At 30.1% G+C, this 18,670-nt stretch overlaps 4 protein-coding genes across 7 annotated transcripts in view; 3 read left to right on the plus strand and 1 right to left on the minus strand.

Moving 5' to 3' along the window:
- The window catches only part of LOC126836042 (uncharacterized), a 235,968-nt gene that overhangs the window by 134,240 nt on the left and 83,058 nt on the right, over positions 1-18,670 (minus strand). The gene's annotated exons all lie outside the window — the stretch shown is intronic.
- LOC126836045 (phospholipase A1-like) lies at positions 819-5,467 on the plus strand. The gene is made up of 6 exons (XM_050569013.1): positions 819-1,027; positions 1,986-2,128; positions 2,730-3,020; positions 3,109-3,288; positions 5,035-5,266; positions 5,335-5,467. The coding sequence occupies exons 1-6, from the start codon at positions 891-893 to the stop codon at positions 5,384-5,386; spliced, it is 1,035 nt and encodes a 344-aa protein (XP_050424970.1). The 5' UTR covers positions 819-890; the 3' UTR covers positions 5,387-5,467.
- LOC126836046 (lipoprotein lipase-like) lies at positions 2,536-12,959 on the plus strand. Of its 4 annotated transcripts, none has more exons than XM_050569015.1 (6): positions 6,971-7,264; positions 9,438-9,580; positions 10,515-10,805; positions 10,890-11,057; positions 12,455-12,686; positions 12,755-12,959. In XM_050569015.1, exons 1-6 carry the CDS (start codon positions 7,128-7,130, stop codon positions 12,804-12,806), a joined length of 1,023 nt encoding a protein of 340 aa, XP_050424972.1. In that variant the 5' UTR covers positions 6,971-7,127; the 3' UTR covers positions 12,807-12,959. The 4 variants fall into 4 exon arrangements, with proteins under 4 accessions (XP_050424974.1, XP_050424972.1, XP_050424971.1 ...); XM_050569014.1 differs by having other exon boundaries at positions 6,973-7,264; positions 10,890-11,069; XM_050569016.1 differs by lacking the exon at positions 6,971-7,264 and adding an exon at positions 8,385-8,468 and having other exon boundaries at positions 10,890-11,069.
- Positions 14,462-18,628, plus strand: LOC126836043 (uncharacterized). Its single transcript, XM_050569008.1, has 14 exons — positions 14,462-14,576; positions 14,691-14,838; positions 15,369-15,456; positions 15,531-15,636; positions 15,798-15,892; positions 15,994-16,065; positions 16,149-16,244; positions 16,323-16,753; positions 16,818-16,902; positions 16,984-17,086; positions 17,726-17,817; positions 17,887-17,970; positions 18,109-18,198; positions 18,279-18,628. The coding sequence occupies exons 2-14, from the start codon at positions 14,692-14,694 to the stop codon at positions 18,536-18,538; spliced, it is 1,749 nt and encodes a 582-aa protein (XP_050424965.1). The 5' UTR covers positions 14,462-14,576; position 14,691; the 3' UTR covers positions 18,539-18,628.

The following is an 18,670-nucleotide window of genomic DNA, read 5'->3' on the forward strand; positions in this document are numbered from 1 at the left end:
TTTATCAATTAATAACAATAAAAAAAAACTATTTGCTCTTTTAAGATTCTTATTAGGCCAGTTCGGCTGGTCTCATTAAATTCTATTAAAAATATCACCAGTCATCTGATCTTTCAATCTCACCCTTAATTCTTTGCTGTAAATGAGAAGTTTCCCATTTAAAATACGCACGCTATTTAGACTATGTGGGTAAACATTACGTTTAAAGGAACTGACTAAGTTTATTTGCGTATGAATATAAAATGTATAAAAAGACAATAATTGTTTTTGGGATTTTATAGGTAAAGAAAAATAATTGTCGCCATAATTATTAAAAAGAATAATTATTAATTCATGTAAAATTCTGTTATTTATGAAAAATTATAATTTTATTTATAACATTTATTAGTAGAAATATTGTTTCATATTATTGATTAAATTTTTTGACTCGTTTATTGAACCATAGATCTCAGATATTGAATCAATACAGTGTTCCTATGCATCTGCAGTTTAATACTTTGTTGAATCTATAAAAAAACAATAAAATAAAAACAAGTCATGCGACGAAATTAAATATAGCGTTAAAAATGATTTCGATATATTCAATTTAGACAATGATATTAATGAAAAAATTATTTCAAATTGTTAGTGCAATAAATTTAAAAGTGTTGGTAAATATAAAAAAAAAATTCAAATATATACTATTAGCAGGGAACAATAAATTATTTTTAAAAACAATTATTAGATGTTAGCAATTAATTTTTACTTTTTATCAATACGCTGTAACTATTTAATTGGTAGTTTTTCAAATAATTACTTATAATAAATTTTGAAGTGAAATTAGCTTAAAAATACTATTTCAGTTATAAAAAAATAATAATAATAATAACGTGATTGTAATTTTGAAAATTATGTTTCTTTTTATTGTAAAATTATTAACACTGTTGCAGTTACTGAAAAATGCGGTATCGGCAACTGATAACCCGGTTATAGATTGTGCATTATATCCACCAAAATCAACTACTGTAAATTTTTTTTTAAATACAAAGTAAGCTATATCATTTTATATACAACACCTTATATAGTTTGTATAGCTTAGTTAGACTTATCTCTTATGTATGTATTAACGCAAGAATGTTGTCTTTGTGTGAACAAATGAAGTCTTGTGTTAAATTTTTTGATATATTGTAATATACCCAGCTAAATAAGTTATAACTAGAAAACTGAGAAAAAACATAAAATGGCTGACTATATCCAAACTGTTTCGACATTTTGATTGAGCGTTGTTTTTGTAGCGTGACTTTAATGATTTATGTTACAATGCAAAATATTGATTTAATATTATAGAAATTGTTTAATATCATTAAAATGTTCGTGAGCTTGGGGGTAATCGTTTAACAGATCTTAACAAACAATTTTGATTGTACCACTTTAAAAATTATTTTGTCATTCTTTAAGAAGTAATCAGCTTTTTTTTAGCTAACTTGTTTTTCGCAAACTTCAAGCGATCGCCATATAATTTTCCGAGAAGTCACCAACAACATCCGTATATATTCGTAAGACATTTGTAGAACTTGGAATACTATTACAATTTTTAGAACAGTTAGATATGAATTGAGCACACACAGAGTTTTTTGGACTGTAGTTATTTTACATGATAGACACGACATACGCTCAATAACTCCCTAAAAAAATGATTGAAATAAACATTGTACATAATATGCTAATGAGCTCTTTCAACTTTCTGAAGGTAAATATAAAATGTAATAATTTATAATTATAAGTTTTTAAAAATAATGTATTATAAACATTATTCAATTTTTAATTTTGTTTGTCCTCTACACATTAACCAATAAAAAAAGTGGTTTGGTTGATAACCAATTATACTTCAGTATAAAATAGAATTGATTTGACTACACAAATTAAATTAAAGGGAGTATATCGAGGTTGGGTTGGACAGATTTATTTTTATAACTTTAATAAACAACGTGTATGTACAATTTCAGAAGTGTTGAAAACTTTTCCGTTACTGCAGATGAAAAATCACTTAAGGGCGCTCCGTTTATCCCAGGTTCTGATACCGTCATACTAATTGTTCATGGATTCGGTGTAAGCAGTAAAACTAAAAATATAGCTGCACTACAAAAAGGTTTAATATTATTTTTAACTAGCTATAATTTTACGTTCCGATTATTTTAATATACCAAATATAGGACTTTAGAAAACCATTAGAAGTATTTATGTTATGGCTTTGAGCGTTATATTAATTATAAATACAGCAAGTTAAACATTTAGCTCTTATATATAGCTAAAAAGAGGCATTATTTTTACAACTGTGTCATAATAAGAATGCTAAAATACTATTTACTTTATGTCATACATAAAAAATGTATATTGTTGGAACAAAAGTCGAACATTTTCAGCCATTTCCGATATGTAAATCGAGAAGGATCAAAAAATTAAAATAATATTTTTTAATATTAAAATGAGATATGGTATACATACCATCCAAAAAATAGTCAAAATAGTATAAAAATGTTTAGGGGTTTTTTATTAGGTAGTACTCACAAAACAAAAGTCAGAAAATAAGAATTACCGAAAACACATATTTTAAGTAACCTGAATATGTCTTATGGGTGCAAGCAGTATTTACTTTAATACATTGTATAAAGCTCCCATTTTGTTTTGTGTTTTTTCTTTATTTTACTATTTTAGGTTATTAATGACTAGTTCAATACTATTCTTTTCAGCATATATTAACGGACCGCAAAATCACAATGTTTTAATGGTAGACTACTCAGACGTCATTGGTGATGTTTCCCATTTAAACACTGAAGAGTACGCCTTGAGGTATGGTGTAGCAGTGGAATGCGATTTTCCAATAATGGTGAATGCTACTACTAATATTATAGAGATGATACAGAACTGGCGACCTGAAATCTCCAAGATACACATGGTCGGACATAGTTTAGGGGGTGAGATAATTGGACAATCAGGAAGTCATCTTAAAGATAAGGGGAAACCAGTACACAGATTATCCGGTTGGAATTTTAAATAAGATTCAATTAATTTCATTTATCATTTATTTAGCATGTCATTACTATTTATGTTTGTTTTTTTTACGCTTAGCATTGGACCCGGCCGGTCCGTTATTCTCTTCTACCCATATAACAGCAAAAAGTGGCTTATTTGTGGATGTGTATCACACGCAGATCGCAGATCAAAGAGGCATCACGATAGCAGTGGGAAATGTTGATATTTATATTAACAACGCCATTGTCCAAGACGGTTGCCTCAATGAAAAGACACGTAAACAATCAAATAAGACATTTTGTGTGTTAGTGGGTGTTAAAACTAAGAAAATTATGAAATAACTTATTATATTTTACATACTTAATACTATGTTACTGGTAGAAAACCTGTCTATCCAGCGACACGATATTGGCACCGAGCTAAGTAAAAAAAATAGCGTATGGTCCACCGCCGTGTTTACTATACACGAAGCATCGCAATCTGCGAGTGAACGGCTGAATAGAATTGATAGTATGAGATATCAGTAGATTGGCAAAGTTGTGTAGATGGGTTATTTCAAATAAAAATATAGATTGGTTGAATACTTTCTTAGTTAAAAAATGGGTACTCGGTAAATTGAATATGTTCCAAATATAAAAAGTTAGTTTTTTTTGCGTTGCCCAAAATTTGAGAATTTTTCTAGTTTTTTTTTCAGAAAGCTGAGAAAATTTTACATGTGTGTAATTTTCAAATTAGGTTCTCCATAAAAACGCTTAGAAAAACAAAAAAAAAGGTAAAAGTTTAAGTAAAGCCGAAAGACGAAACATCATTTTATTTCTACACATATTTATTTCAACCTTTATGATTACTGTTTTCTAAGAAATTTTATGGTGAACGCATTTTTAAGCTTACACTTTTGGTGTCAAATTTTCTCGGCCTTCTGGAAAAATGTTAGATAAATTCTCAAATTTTGGGCAGCTCGAAAAAAACAACTTTTTAGATTATTAATTTAATTAATAAACTCAATTTTAATGACTTTTTGTTACCCGAAAAAAACCAATTCTTTTTATTGTAACATACATGCAGGGTAAGTTTCAAAAAGTTCCCCGGAAGTGGAGGAATTTCTCTAAAAGTTCGTTCGTATTTATCTTTTTTCACCCATGCATATACAGGGTGAAATGTAAAATTCTACCGAGCTTCAAATGAGACATTAAGGATGGTCTATGGGTACAATAAATCGTATTCATTTTTATTTCATTTTAAAATTATTTAAAATAGAACTCGTATCTCATTAAAAAATGGTCTTACGAAAAAGAAAAAAAAATAAGGATAAAATAGATGTTTTATTATTTTGTAGGCTAATTAATTCTTAAATTCTTAATTTCTTTTAAATTTAAGTTTTGATTAGTCTACAAAGTACTTAATTAAACAACTATTTTATCCTTACATTTTATAAGTAAGTACTGACATAAGTACATGTCAAACTTGGAAAATTCTACAACCGAGAGGAAAACAGTACTCTTACATTCTGCAAAGTCCAAGTTTCCGTTCCAATCCGTTTTAACTCTTCCAGGTGTTAAATAAACTGTGTACAGTTATCTATAATTCCACCACTACTCTAAATGTATTCGGTACTTTAACGAGACATGAAAATGCTCTTTCGTAGTTGCAGACTCGGCTGAAAAATGCTTTTATATAATATTTTTGCCAATTATTTTTACTATGACTCATAAATTCTATTCCTTGATAATTTCCATATTATTATACATCTCCCCTGTATTTAAATAAAAGTACTACAAAACTATTTATCCACTCAACTAGTATTTTATCCTTTATTTGCACTTCATCTACTCGCTATATTGACCTAACGTTTTTCTTTTTCATTAAACTCACATCCTACCACATTATTCGTTGTTCTCTGGCATACTACTTCTCCCCTTACCATAACGATCTAGAGAGCATACTGTTTTTAAAAACTTATTATTTTAACATTTTTTTGCACTTATATTCTGCAATCGATTAAGTGTTTTTTTTAAATTATAGATGATGAGGCCTTGGGGTGTTCTCATCAAGCTGCTGTTTTATACTTTGCTGAATCTATAAATAACCAAAATATGAAGGCAAGCCGTTGTGACGAAATTAAGACGATTGTTAAGAATTTAGATGCTTTAAAGAACATTGACAAAAATAATAATAACGTGTTAAGTTCTACTTGTGACAAAAAAGGAAATTCGGAAGGAGATCAGATAGTATTTGGAGAAAATATTTCCCTTAAGTATACAGCAATTATTACCTGAATTTTAAGTATTTTACTTAATACTAATTATTATAATTTTTGTTTAGTGCTAAAGGGGTGTACTTTATAAGGATTCCGACTATACCTGAAATCGCTTAAATATTGTTATGAAGCAACTAAAATATTTATAAAATAATTGTTTGATTTAATAAATAATTGACTATAAAACTAAGAGCCGCATATTTAGCTGTACGGTACACCTACTCGTGCTTTCTTTATCTTAAAAATTGCAAATAACTTCTAAACCGTTGTTTATTATAACAATTGTGGGTATAACGAATTGAATTTTAGTATATCTAGTTAAGTATATAGAGTATAGACATTATAAACATGTCAATAAATGTATTTTGCGATAATTTATAAAGCAAATCCTTTAAATCCAAATTTTTCAAAATCTATTTTATACAAAGGATTTCTTACCAATATTTAGGTTAGTCCATAATATTTTGCCACCAACCAGAAATTTAATTATATTAGTACATAAACTAGCGTTAAAAACTAATACAAACCAAAAGGAAAAACAATCTTTGTTTATAACAACAGAATATTAAGAAACAACACTCAGCCCCTCTATTAGATAATTTAATAATAAATCATAGTAAAAAAGTAGATGACAAAAGTTTTTAGGTTAAGTCACTATCTTGTAATACATTAGGTAAATAATCCAAAGAATAATTAAATCATCTCTATTTAGTGTACTGTAAGATTTCAGTCTCACTTAAATATTTAAGAAAGCATAAGTTCAAATAACATTTCGGGTTAATTTGCTTTTTTGAGTAATTGGAGATAAGTCATAGGCAGATGCCTAATTTAAGCTGCAAAGTAAATACACCAAAAATAGTTCTGTGTAACTTATTTATTTTTATGACGCATTTGATTTATTAATAGAATCGAATATCGACATTTTGCTTTGATTAATGAATATACATTATACACCCAGTCTAACACATATTGTGATAGGATAAATTGTTTAGAGAGTGGTCACATTTAGCTGAAAATGTTTAGCTTTCTATCTATAGTATTTATATAATGACTGTTAATATTAAAATATCCAAAGAGATATGTCTAAAGAGCATAAATAATTATCCAACTACAAATTACCGTAAAATTCTATGTCCTTTGTGGATTTTTTTTTTGAGAGCTCAAGAGTTAAACTCTCTACCTAAAAAATTATATAAAGTGGACATATTACTCGTGTGCTCTAAGCTATTGATATAATGCTTTTGATTTTTTTTTTTTGTGTATTTCAGAAAATAAAACAAATCAAGTAATTATATTATTACCAAATATAATCTAACAACAAAAAATATCAAATTTCAAAATAGTGTATTCCAAATAGTCAAGTAACAATTATTGAAAGGCACACAAAAATGTGTTAATAACTGAATAATTACTCGGTCGTTAATGTGTTAATAACTCTGTAAGGACTACAACCTTATTACAATTTGACCATCTGCAAACAGGCCAACTTGCCCTTTACTCGTATCATATTTTATACATGAATGCTATACGGTGTAGCTAACCTGTTCAACAATGATAATTATAAAAACAATTATTTAAAATTTAATAGTGTAATAAATTTAATACGAATGTAGGTAAATATCAAAAAACCATTTATATCATTAGCGGGGAATAATGAATTATTTTTACAAACGAACATTAGATGTTAGCAATTCATTTTTACGCTTCATCTATACGCTGTAACTATTTTACGGTAGTTTTTCAAATAGTTACCTATTGAAAATATTGAAGTGAAATTAATTAAAGTATACTATTTCAGACATAAAGGATAACAATTGCTTTAGTGTATAATTATAAAATAGTTGTAATTTTGAGAAATATGTTTCTTTTCATTCTAAAATTACTAACACTGTTGCCGTTACTGAAAAATGTGGTGTTGGCAGTTGATATGACGGAAATAGTTTGTTCATTATTTCCACCATATTCAAAAAGTGTATCTTTTTTATTGTATACAAAGTAAGCTATACTATATTTTATACAATAATTATATGATGTGTATAGCTTAGTCAGACTACATTTTTTCTAGACATGTGTTTTGATTTTGATCTATGCATGTATCAACACAAGACTGTTGCCTTTGTGTGGTTAAGAATCGTTTATTTATGAAACAATATATGATAATTTTGTTGAAAATGACTTTTTTTAATAAGTAAAGGGCTGCGGGGAAAAAAGATCAATGTCAATTTTTTTTCATTCTGAGAAAATCATGTTTTTAATTTCAAAACGTAAAACATTTTGCCTGTATGCCTAAACTTCCGGCGGTCGTTACTCTCGACTAATCTGTTTTTTCCCTGGTTCGAGCGCATAAAAGATACAATACGTCAATATAAATAATTTGATACCAAAATCTAATTTTCAAAAAAAAATTGACATTGATCTTTTTTCCCCGCAGCCCTTCAAATATGTTCTGTGGCTATACACGCATTGTTTACTTTTGAATGAGAGTTTATTTTATTATGATGGTTCAAATATTTACAACAAAAGTTCCTATTAATGATTTTTTTTTTAAAAACATTTCTTTAAAAGTCACAATAAAATATATTGGTATACAAAGTTGTTTTGTATTACATCATTCTATTGCACACAATCTCGTTTATGATTTAGTAAGTATTATTGATTTATGAAAAGAGTTAAGTAACTTTTTTGTTAATGAAAAGGGTCAAATTCATTCAATTAAAACTCTTACTTGTTGGTAAAAAAGAAATATGACAAATTGGTGTTCACAAATTTAAATAAATATACTGCATACAAATTATATATATTTCTTATAATTGTTAAAGTAAAGTCGTATGTGAAAAATAGTTATTTATTTTTAATACATTTTTTTTCATAATTAATCGATTCATTATTAAGTGTTGTGTTAACAGTTTTTGATATATTATAAAATACCCGGCAAAATGAATGACATCAGGAAAATTGAGAAAAGCAAAAAATAGTTGATTATATCCAAACGGTTTGAAATCCTGATTGGACATTATTTTTGTAGCATGTCTACAGGTTTAATGATTTATGTTATAAATATTGATTTAATATTATAGACATTGTTTAATATCATTTAAATGTTCATGAACTTGAGGGTAATCGTGCAACAGACCTCAACGAACAATTTTGATGAACATTGTTATACCGCATTAAAAATGATTTTGTCATTCTTTAAGAAGTAATCAGCTTTTTTCTAGCTAACTTGTTTTTCGCAAACTTCAAGCGATCAGCCTATAATTTTTTGAAAGTCACCAACAATATATGTATATTAGGGTGGTCCTTGACGCCCCTTAAAGGGTTTTTAAATATAATAAAAATAATGTAAAAAAAAAAAATGTTAACATATTAATTTTAAGGATTGAAGTTTAAATGAGATTTAACATAAGAATTATATACTTGTGCACAAATCAATGCATAACTTTTCCCTACTCCTTATTTTAAGCTGAAGTTTTGATGATTTTATAGCTTGGAGTGTGCTGAACACGTAAACCATACCTAAAAGTTCGTACCAGTCAAAATTGTTGCCAGAAAATGAAAATTTAACGAAAAATATGCGCTTTTTGGAACTTTTTTTTTCATAACATATTTAATGTACTTAGGGGATGTTGCGCTTAAGCCAGAAACCTAATATTTGAGTTCAATGTATCATAATTTTTGGTAAAATAGTACAAAAGTTAGTAGAATCAACTAGGTCAATAACACGATGTTCAAAATAAAGTTAACATTGATGTAATAAGTTTAAATCATCACTATCGGCAGTATTACAGAGTCGGAAACATGAGTCGTTTTTGAATAAATTTAAAAATCAAACTACATATAGCTCCAAAAATATTATTTTTAAAACTTTTTTAACATTAAGAACCTATAAAAAATGTATGATAAAAATGTCAAACATCTTTGAATTATAGCCGCACACTCATTAGGTGATTTCACGTGGAACGACCCAGCTATAAAACCATCAAAACTTCAGCTCAAACTAAGGAGTAGGAAAAAAGTAATGCATTGATTTGTGCACGAGTGTCAAATTCCTATGTTAAATCTACTTTTTAAGGACCACCCTAATATGTATATTAAACATTTTAAAAAGCGAATAATAATTGAATGTGTGGTTACAAGTGAAATGAATAACAATTTCATACAATTTCAGAAGTGTTGAAAACTTTTCGATCACTGCAGATGAAGAATCAGTTAAGAATTGTCCGTTTATCCCAAATTCTAATACCGTCAAACTTATTGTTCATGGGTTCGGTGCAAGCAGTAAGGCTGTCAATATAGTTGCACTGCGAAAAGGTTTATTGTTATTTTCAACTAGTTATAATTTTACTCTACGTCTATTTTAATATATAGAGTGTAAATGCCACCAAATATAGTACACGTATTTACGAAAATGATGTGAAACTTATGTTATGGCATTGAGCGTTATATCTCTTTGTATATAAATTTCTTCTGTCCGTGTGTAAGTATGCAAAATCCTCCTAAACGGCTGGACAGATATCCATGAAATTTCGTGTGCGCGATTAAGTTGATTCGAGAAAGGTTTAGATTCACAATTTGATCCGATAGTACATGTTTTTAATTTTTAATTAATTAAAATGATTAATTATGATTATCAATAGTATCAATAGTTATCTATACACCACTATGGGTTTTCATAACACAGGGATACAGTGATCCGATCAGCTGATTGTGTGTCTATTCTAATACACGGGCAACGCCGGGTCGGGACAGCTTGTTATAATATAGTAAGTTAAAAATTTAACTCTCATGTGTTACTAAAAGGAGGCATTACTTTTACAACCGTGTCATAACAAGAACGCTAAAATAATATTTACTTTGTAAGCCCTTCATCTGTATGACATACATAAAAATGTATATTGTTGGAACAAAAGTCGAACATTTTCAGCCATTTCCGATATGTAAATCGAGAAAGATCCAAAAATTAAAATAATATTTATCAACATTAAAATGAGACATGGTATACATACCACCCAAAAAATAGCCAAAATAGTATAAAAATGTTTAGGGGTTTTTTATTAGGTAGTACTCACAAAACAAGTCAGAAAATAAGAATTACCGAAAACACATATTTTAAGTAACCTGAATATGTCTTATGGGTGCAAGCAGTATTTACTTTAATACATTGTATAAAGCTCCCATTTTGTTTTGTGTTTTTTCTTTATTTTAACTATTTTAGGTTATTAATGACTAGTTCGATACTTTTCAGCGTATATTAACGGACCGCAGAATCACAATGTCTTATTGGTAGACTACTCAAACTTCACTGGTAAAGTTTCGCAGTCAAACGTTATAACGCACAGCTTAAAGTATGTTCAAGCAGTGAAATGCGGTTTTCCAAAGGTGGTGAATGCTATTACCGAGATTATAGAGATGATACAAAACTTGCGACCTGAAATCACTAATGTTCACATGGTTGGACATAGTTTAGGGGGTCAGATAATCGGACAATCAGGAAGTCATCTTAAGGACAAGGGGAAACCAGTACATAGATTGTCCGGTTGGAATTTTACGATTCAATTAATTACATTTACTATTAATTTAGCATGTCAATAATATTTATGTTTCTTTGTTTTATGTTTAGCACTGGATCCGGCCGGTCCGTTATTCTCTACTTCCTGTATCACAGCAGAAAGTGGCTTTTTTGTGGATGTGTATCACACACAGATCGCAGGTTTTAAGGGTGCCACGAAACCAGCGGGAATCGTTGATATTTATGTTGACAATGCCGTTGTCCAAGACGGTTGCCTCAGTAAAAAGACACGTAAACAATCAAATAAGACATTTTGTGTGTTAGCGGGTGTTAAAACTAAGAAAATTATAAAACAACTTGTGGACACGTTATATTTTACATACTTAATAGTATCTTACTGGTCAAACACCTAACTATAGAATATTGAACGTTGCATCGAATAGCCTAATCGAATGCCTATTAAGAATGCTAAAAAATAAAAACTATTAAAATTACAAGATTAAAAACTAAAAAGTAGTTAAGGGGGGGGGGGTAGGGTATTAAACATTTTTTTTTTTTTTGTAACTGAATGCATAATACCTCAAGAATATTGTGTCAAAATTTCAAGTCGATTGGAACAAAATTGACGACGTTATGAGTTGTCGGAATTTTATAGCTGCCCGGCCCGAGCGCACTATCGTTAACTTTAAAGCGTTTTTCCAACAACTCAAGTTTTCAAAGTCGGTGACCACCATAACTTCAAAACTACTACACCGATCCTTTTGAAATTTTGAACACTATTTCAGTACATAACTAACGAGGTAACGCTGGAGAGTTTTTTTTCAAATTTGTTAATATTTTTTATTTTAAAATAACAAATTAGCCGATTTTTTTCGCAAAAATCGCGTTTTTCCCTTCGAAGTGTTCCCAAAAAGTGAAAAATTGAAATTTCAAAAAACCCTCCTAGTGTTACCTAGGAAAAGCAATTATCTAACGAAAAAACTTGATTTTTTTAATTTCGGATGATCCAGCATCGAGTTATGAGGGGCACCGCAATTCTACTTTTTTCCGAGACGCTTCCGAATAATTGCCGCCATTGCCGTATTTTTTAATATTTCTTCATGAAAATATTACACAATATTCTTCGAATGTTATACTTTAATGTACCATCAGTTTTAATAAACAGATTTTAACTGTGTCGTCAAAAAAAATTCACAAAAATTCACCGTTTTTTGCACGAATTAACCATACCCCCCCCCTCTTAACATACAAAATTACACATAGTAGTTTATATTTCTATATCACACAGTAATTCTTAAGTAAAATATAACGCCGTGTGCTACTTAAATCCGGTAAATACGATCGTCGTATTTTAATCATGTTTTTCCAAATGCATCCTCTGATGATTCTTAGTCAAATCAAACTTCCTCTTCCCCTCATTCCTCCTACATTACATTTATTTTCATTATTATTCTCACTGATTCCGATTCCTCTCTTGCCATAGCTTAAATTACTTTCTTATTCGCTATAACTTTTTAAACTTATTCATCCCATTGCCACCTTTCGATGTTCTCTAGAATACTATACTACTCTCACCACAACGATCTAGAGAGCAAACTGTTTTTAAAAATTAATTATTTTAAAAAGGTTTAGCACCTATGTTCTGCCGTCGATTAAGTTTTTATTTTTTATTACAGATGAAAAGGTCTTAGAGTGTTCTCATAGAGCTGCTCTTTTGTACTTTGCTGAATCTATAAATAACCAAAATATGAAGGCAAGCCGGTGTGATGAAATTAAGACGATTGTTAAGAATTTAGATGCTTTAAAGAACATTGACAAAAATAATAATAACGTGTTAAGTTCTACTTGTGACAAGAAATCAAACTCGGAAGGAGATCAGATAGTATTCGGAGAAAATATTTCCTTCAAGTATACAGCAATTATTATCTGAATTTTAAGTATTTTACTTAATGCTAATTATTATAAATTTTGTTTAGTGCTACAGGAGTGTACTTTATAAGAATTCCGACTGTACCTAAAATCGACTAAACAATTTTGTGAAGCAATTACAATAATTTTAAAACAATTGTTTGATTTAATAAATTAAGAAAGAAGGAAAAACAATCTTTGTTTGACCCTTTCAGACCTTTTAAGAGTTTAACCACTGTACACTATAGTATGCATGGTGTATATTTAAATTTTATACGCTATTAATATTAGTTTAAATGTTAATTGTGTTACTAACATTTGTAAAAACATCTGTTAAGAATGAAAATAATATGAATTGATCACTATCTTTAGTTTTAAATTATTATTTTCAACTTTTTGTGACATGGTTATTGACTGATAAGAAAATTGAGTTTTGCTGATATTTATATTTTTGTATAAAATCGCCACTATAGATGTTAGCATCTAGACATAAATATGTTAGGTTAGGTTATATTATGTTATATCATTAATACATTTTAATTAAAAATATTTTTTTATTATTATACATCCATTGAGACCCAATGTCCATACGCAAATCTCAGCCAAAAGTGCATGAAAAAAAATCAGGTATTTTAATAACTGTATAAGGAATTAATAAAAGTAGGTACATTTTTATGAATGCGTTAAATGACACGATCATGGTCACGGCATTTGAGCAGTCGAGATCACTATTGCCCTGAAGATGGACTCTGCAAAGAGTCCGAAACGTCGGCACAAAACATTCGACGTGGATATATCCGAAACTCACTCAATTGAGGTACATTTTTTTGTTTTACCTTTTAATGAAAGTTCAGGTTAAAAGTGTTAAAACGACGGAGAACTAAGAAACAACACTCAGCCCCTGAATAATCATTTAACCTCTAATAGGTAATTAAATAGAGATCGATAATAAAATAAAAACATCATGGAAGTACATTAAGTATTATGTCTCATGAATATTTCATTCAAATTTGCATTTAATTAAATTATTTTTTATTTAAGCGTCGAGATTTTAAATTTAAAATATTTTTTCAGTGTTTTTCACGATGTTGAAGGGGAAGATTTTTAAATTTTTGGCCAGTAAATTATCTCTTGTGTACGATCTATAAAGTTATTATATGAAGAAATCGGTTCAGCAGTTCAGAAGATATCGTGGGTCCAGACACAAAAAAAGGAAAAAAAATCTTCTCAGCAAAGTACTGAACCTTAAAACAATATAAGCAGACGGACTGTCATTAGAGAGTAATGCCTACAGTCTACGACTGACAACCCAACATGCTGGTTAGTAATAAATAATTTTTTTTTGTTTTAAAACATGTATAATCTGTACCGCTAAAGAGTACAAATAGAAAACAGATATGACAAGTATATTTGTTTGTGACACAAACAAACACTTATATCAAATGTCATACATTTTTGATGACGCTCTGAAGAAATTTGTTTTTATAAAATATAATATATTTAAAGACAGATGATATCGGCAACTGATCGACAAAATCAAACATCAGGACACGTTTTATCAAAATTTAGCCCTGTCAAACCGTCACCGACCTATCCCACAATAAGCTTAAACAAATTAAAGCTTAACTGTATACCATGTTCACACAAATGGATATTAAAAAAAAAATCCGTAGACTAAATGTAAATTTATAAGTTGTCATTTATATGATATTGTTTATCAATGGAATAAACATTTCGATGCGTCAAATTTGGAAAAAAAAACCGATTGGCAAATATTTTTCAACGCTTTTTGACGTACAGAAAATATGTTGGTTGCCTATAAATACTGAATCTGGTGCGTTTGTACAATCATTACTTGTTGGTAGTGTATTAACCTAACTGAACCGTCAGGTAAATTATATTATAAAGATTAATTTATTAATTTATATTACTTTTATACAATTTTGAGTGTATGCAAGTACATGCCGAATGCGGTAGTATAATTAAATAATTTTTTTTATTTAGGATGAAAATAGTAATCTGTCTTAGCGCTTTGATAGGCGTGGCACTAGCGTGTCCAACGACAATAACGACGAAAACAATATGCGAATGCAGCACTTTGCCAACGTTTATTTCAAATCAACTCCAAATCGTTCAATTGGACAGCGGTTTAGTGAGTGTTAAAAAAAAAACATTTTTTCTTGTAAAATCTTTGTAGTATCAAATTCTTGTTTCTAAGTTTGTATTTTGCACATGGCTTTAATGTCTGGGAGAAGGCTTGAAGGTTTAATTCGAATGCCTGCTTGGCCTAAGGGGGTTGGTCACCCGTAAATTTCTCCCAATTTTTTTGCTGAGGGGATGGCGGCTTCTTTCCCTAGACAGTTGCCTGCACAGGGAGAGATGCCGCTCGTGGCCGGGTTAGGACCGGTGACGTCTTAGTCCATTCGGCCACTCCGTCCCACTCTAAGTGAAATGTTATTTAAAGGAAGTTATAGATGTACGAAATCATATTATTTATGTATATCGTGCAGTTATTGAATAGAAATTTAAGTAGGTATTGCAGTAAAATTATGTTTTAATATTTTGACGACCAACTAAGTAGGTAATTAGTTAATTTGGAAGAAAATAAATTTTAACTTTATAACGAATTAGTGTATACTTTTAGAAAACAATACCACGTTTGACCATAATTTTTATATTTAGGCCGGCCAACTATTTAATGGTGTATATTACTTGGGCGCAGCAGTACCGACGCATTTCAATAATCATGCTTTAAAAGTCAGTTTGCTCGGTACGAAAATATGTTTAATCACGTGATCACGAGAGTTATTATTATGTGCTAATTTAACGTGCATTTAAATACAGGTAACACATTCCCGGCTGGAGGTTCTTTGTTTAGTTTCTACGACAATACACCCACTAAAGAAGGCGACATAGAGTATTTACTCGCTTCTTACTCGTACAATTGTATGTGAGTATAAACTAAATTAATAATCGTATATAAACAATATTAACAACCCATCGCGACATAATTTGTAATAACTAGAAAATGGTGTTGTTGACACTTGTATTTTTTTCAATTCAAGTCACCATAAATTATTATCAATTTAACATTGCTTTTTTTAAAAATAGGACTGGCGATGTCGATAGGACATTATCATTGTTGAACAGCGCCTTAGGACCGAATAGTAATGTTGGTGTCCTTAACTTATATTTAGAAGCCGTTTGTGAGTAACAATAGTTTAACAAACATTAATGTTTTTTTCCCACATACACATCAAAATAAATTGTCCATAACGGAGTGCGTTACGTTTTTATATTGTTTTAGATGAAAGTACACTTTTAGACGAAACGATTATTGGATGCAAAAGCTTTATAGAACGCACTGTTGAACAACAATGTAAGTAGTGTTTAAATTTATATTAAACGCTATACTATACTAAATAGTGTTTGAATCTAATTATATTAAATACATCTCTTTAGACAGCCAACGTGTTATCATTGCCCTTATTGGCTACCAAGTGGACGATTACATTTTATTCGCTGTTATCGATAAATGGACCAATAGCATATTCGGAAGTAAATTGCATTATATAATCTAATAATGATGTTTTATTAAATTAAATTAAAATACGTTTTTTGTTATTGTTATTAAAGGTCAAGACATAGACGTCTTTGCTCTTACAAGAAGCCCATCCCCAAGCAAGCAAACAGTTGAAAACATCATAAATGACCTCGAAAAAAGCGGAATAAAACCCCATCGTTTGTGGTTCATGGATCAGTCTATAAATCTTACCGATTTACCCGGTTATATAACTCCAAGTTCTTTATCACGTTCAAGTTTAAGCTCTAGTGCATTGTCTGGTTTTGACGATGTTGAAGGACAATCACTTACTTCAACTTCAACATCGAAAGTGTCTACTTCCAGCATCGACAGCTCTTCGTTAACAAGCACTATAAGATCTACAACATCTGTTAGCATCACCACAGATTTTGTAATAAACCCAGAATACAAGCCATTTTCACCTTTCGTCTCAAACCCATTATTAAATGGTTATAAATGCTTAAATGATTTTGACGAATCTATAGTACGTGTACACAGATAATTTTATTTTAAATGTCTTTACATTAAAAATTATTATTTCTATGTAGTTGGACGCTGCATTATCTGGGAAATACTACGTGTTTGCCACCACCCCGACTACCAGTGGCGATTGCCAAGACACCGGATTTTTCAGTGAGTTACTAGATGCTTGAAACATGTTTGGTCAAATGACAGTGTTCGTCAATTTATAAAAAAAATGCGTTATTCTTACAGGCACTAGCTACCCAACTACTAATTTGCAAATACTCTTCGATAATAGCACACCATTAGGCCCTAATGGCGTACGCATGATGTACGATCGGTCAATAAACGTAAGGTAGGTACTTTTAAAAACTAAACATAGATAATATGATATCATAATACAATTGATGTACCCGAGCGAGACACGTGCATTCACTAAAACGATTTTGGTATAAAACTACTTTACCGGGCACCCTTTTTTTCTCGATTCTTTTTTTTTTTTTTAATCGACAGTACTTTACATGCTGTTTACGAATCTGCAAAAATTTTGCCCCGCTCGCACTTAGTTTCGAAGTTACAGACGTTTGAAGATCGCCGCAATCGAAATACGCGAGCGCCCGCTGTGCAGACATGCGGACGTGCACTACACGTCATAAGACTCGTTTACACGATGATAGAAACGTGATAGTCATAGTAGCTATTGCGATAGTGATAGTAAAAGCAGCTATGAATCATGATAATCCCTATCGCACTATTGTCAAAAGTCAAACGTCTGTAACTTCGAAACTAAGTGAGAGCGGGGCAACATTTTTGCAGGTTTGTAAACAGCATAAAAAGTACGGTCGATTGAAAAAAAAAAAAAATTGAAAAAAAGGGTGCCCGGTAAAGTATAGTTTTGTTCCACGATTTTTTTCGGTTATAACTATTTTGATATAAATTAACGTTTTGCACAAACATCATAACAATTACAGTTATTTGACGGACATTGTTTTAGAACCGAAGCAGTAACATGCCACAAGAGTCTTTTATACTTACCATTAGGACTTGAAAATAGTGGCATAATAGGTCTCTGGACCGAAGCATATAGTAAGTGAACATTACTGTTGTGAACATTAGTTCATGCTTTCACTCTGAATTTCGTTAAAAATTTTACAGAAACCAGCAGCAGCAGCTCTTATAAATCTTTATTCGACTTCGACGAAAGTTCATTCGTTTTCCATCCTGATTATTCGCAATACTGTAAGTTTGTCAATACTCATCGGTTATGTTTTTCTGTTTACATGTCATCTAATACATAAATAATAATATTTTAAAATATTGCATCGATTGAATTTTTACAAAGCGGTACAACAATTATTATTTGGCCTTGAATTTTAGATGAAGTTCAACACCTTCTAGCCATTATAGGTTATGGAGATGATTATTTGATTTTGTTGGGTATTGACGTTGCTGACAACTTGTTCTTCAGTATGTATAAAAACTAGAGAGTCGCTACAGTAATTTCTAGGTACTAATAGCAAAAATAAACATTTTTATTTATCCTACAGCCGGTAAAAATGTAAACAACGTATTCGTCCTCACCAGAGATTCAGCACCAACTGTAAATGTCGTCGGCAACATCATTCAAGATCTTCTCCAAAATAATATTGACTTATACGAGTTAATGCGAATGTGCCAAACACAAGATATTTTAGAGGATTATAGCTTCGATGCCTCAGATTTTTATGTGGACATAGAAATCAAATCATCAAGCACCACAACCATAAAGTCTTCGGTGTCTTACAGTTCAACATCAGACAGTTGTTAATTCTTTTGCTAATTTTATTGAATCTTCACCCATTGGTTGCTAATAATATTTCAATTTAATAAAACAGTTTTTAAGCATAAAAATCCGAAATATTGTCGTAGTTTTTTCCTGTACAAACTGTAATTCTTTTAG

This window comes from Adelges cooleyi, unplaced genomic scaffold (genome assembly GCF_023614345.1).
Source record: "Adelges cooleyi isolate 19-005CV unplaced genomic scaffold, UGA_ACOO_1.1 ACOO_flye_CR_arks_rails_tigmint_CR_PRNA_23, whole genome shotgun sequence".
Classification (NCBI taxonomy): Eukaryota; Metazoa; Arthropoda; class Insecta; order Hemiptera; family Adelgidae; genus Adelges; species Adelges cooleyi.

Excerpts from the sequence above, each read along its gene's own strand:
- LOC126836045 (XM_050569013.1), top strand. The coding sequence starts at position 891 with ATGTTTCTTTTTATTGTAAAATTATTAACACTGTTGCAGTTACTGAAA. Across the intron at positions 2,129-2,729 it reads TATAGCTGCACTACAAAAAG|CATATATTAACGGACCGCAA; the intron begins GTTTAATATTAT and ends TATTCTTTTCAG. Across the intron at positions 3,021-3,108 it reads ACCAGTACACAGATTATCCG|CATTGGACCCGGCCGGTCCG; the intron begins GTTGGAATTTTA and ends TTTTACGCTTAG.
- LOC126836046 (XM_050569014.1), top strand. The coding sequence starts at position 7,128 with ATGTTTCTTTTCATTCTAAAATTACTAACACTGTTGCCGTTACTGAAA. Across the intron at positions 10,806-10,889 it reads ACCAGTACATAGATTGTCCG|CACTGGATCCGGCCGGTCCG; the intron begins GTTGGAATTTTA and ends TTTTATGTTTAG. Across the intron at positions 11,070-12,454 it reads TTGCCTCAGTAAAAAGACAC|ATGAAAAGGTCTTAGAGTGT; the intron begins GTAAACAATCAA and ends TTTTTATTACAG.
- LOC126836043 (XM_050569008.1), top strand. The coding sequence starts at position 14,692 with ATGAAAATAGTAATCTGTCTTAGCGCTTTGATAGGCGTGGCACTAGCG. Across the intron at positions 16,754-16,817 it reads ATGATTTTGACGAATCTATA|TTGGACGCTGCATTATCTGG; the intron begins GTACGTGTACAC and ends ATTTCTATGTAG. Across the intron at positions 17,971-18,108 it reads TCCTGATTATTCGCAATACT|ATGAAGTTCAACACCTTCTA; the intron begins GTAAGTTTGTCA and ends CTTGAATTTTAG.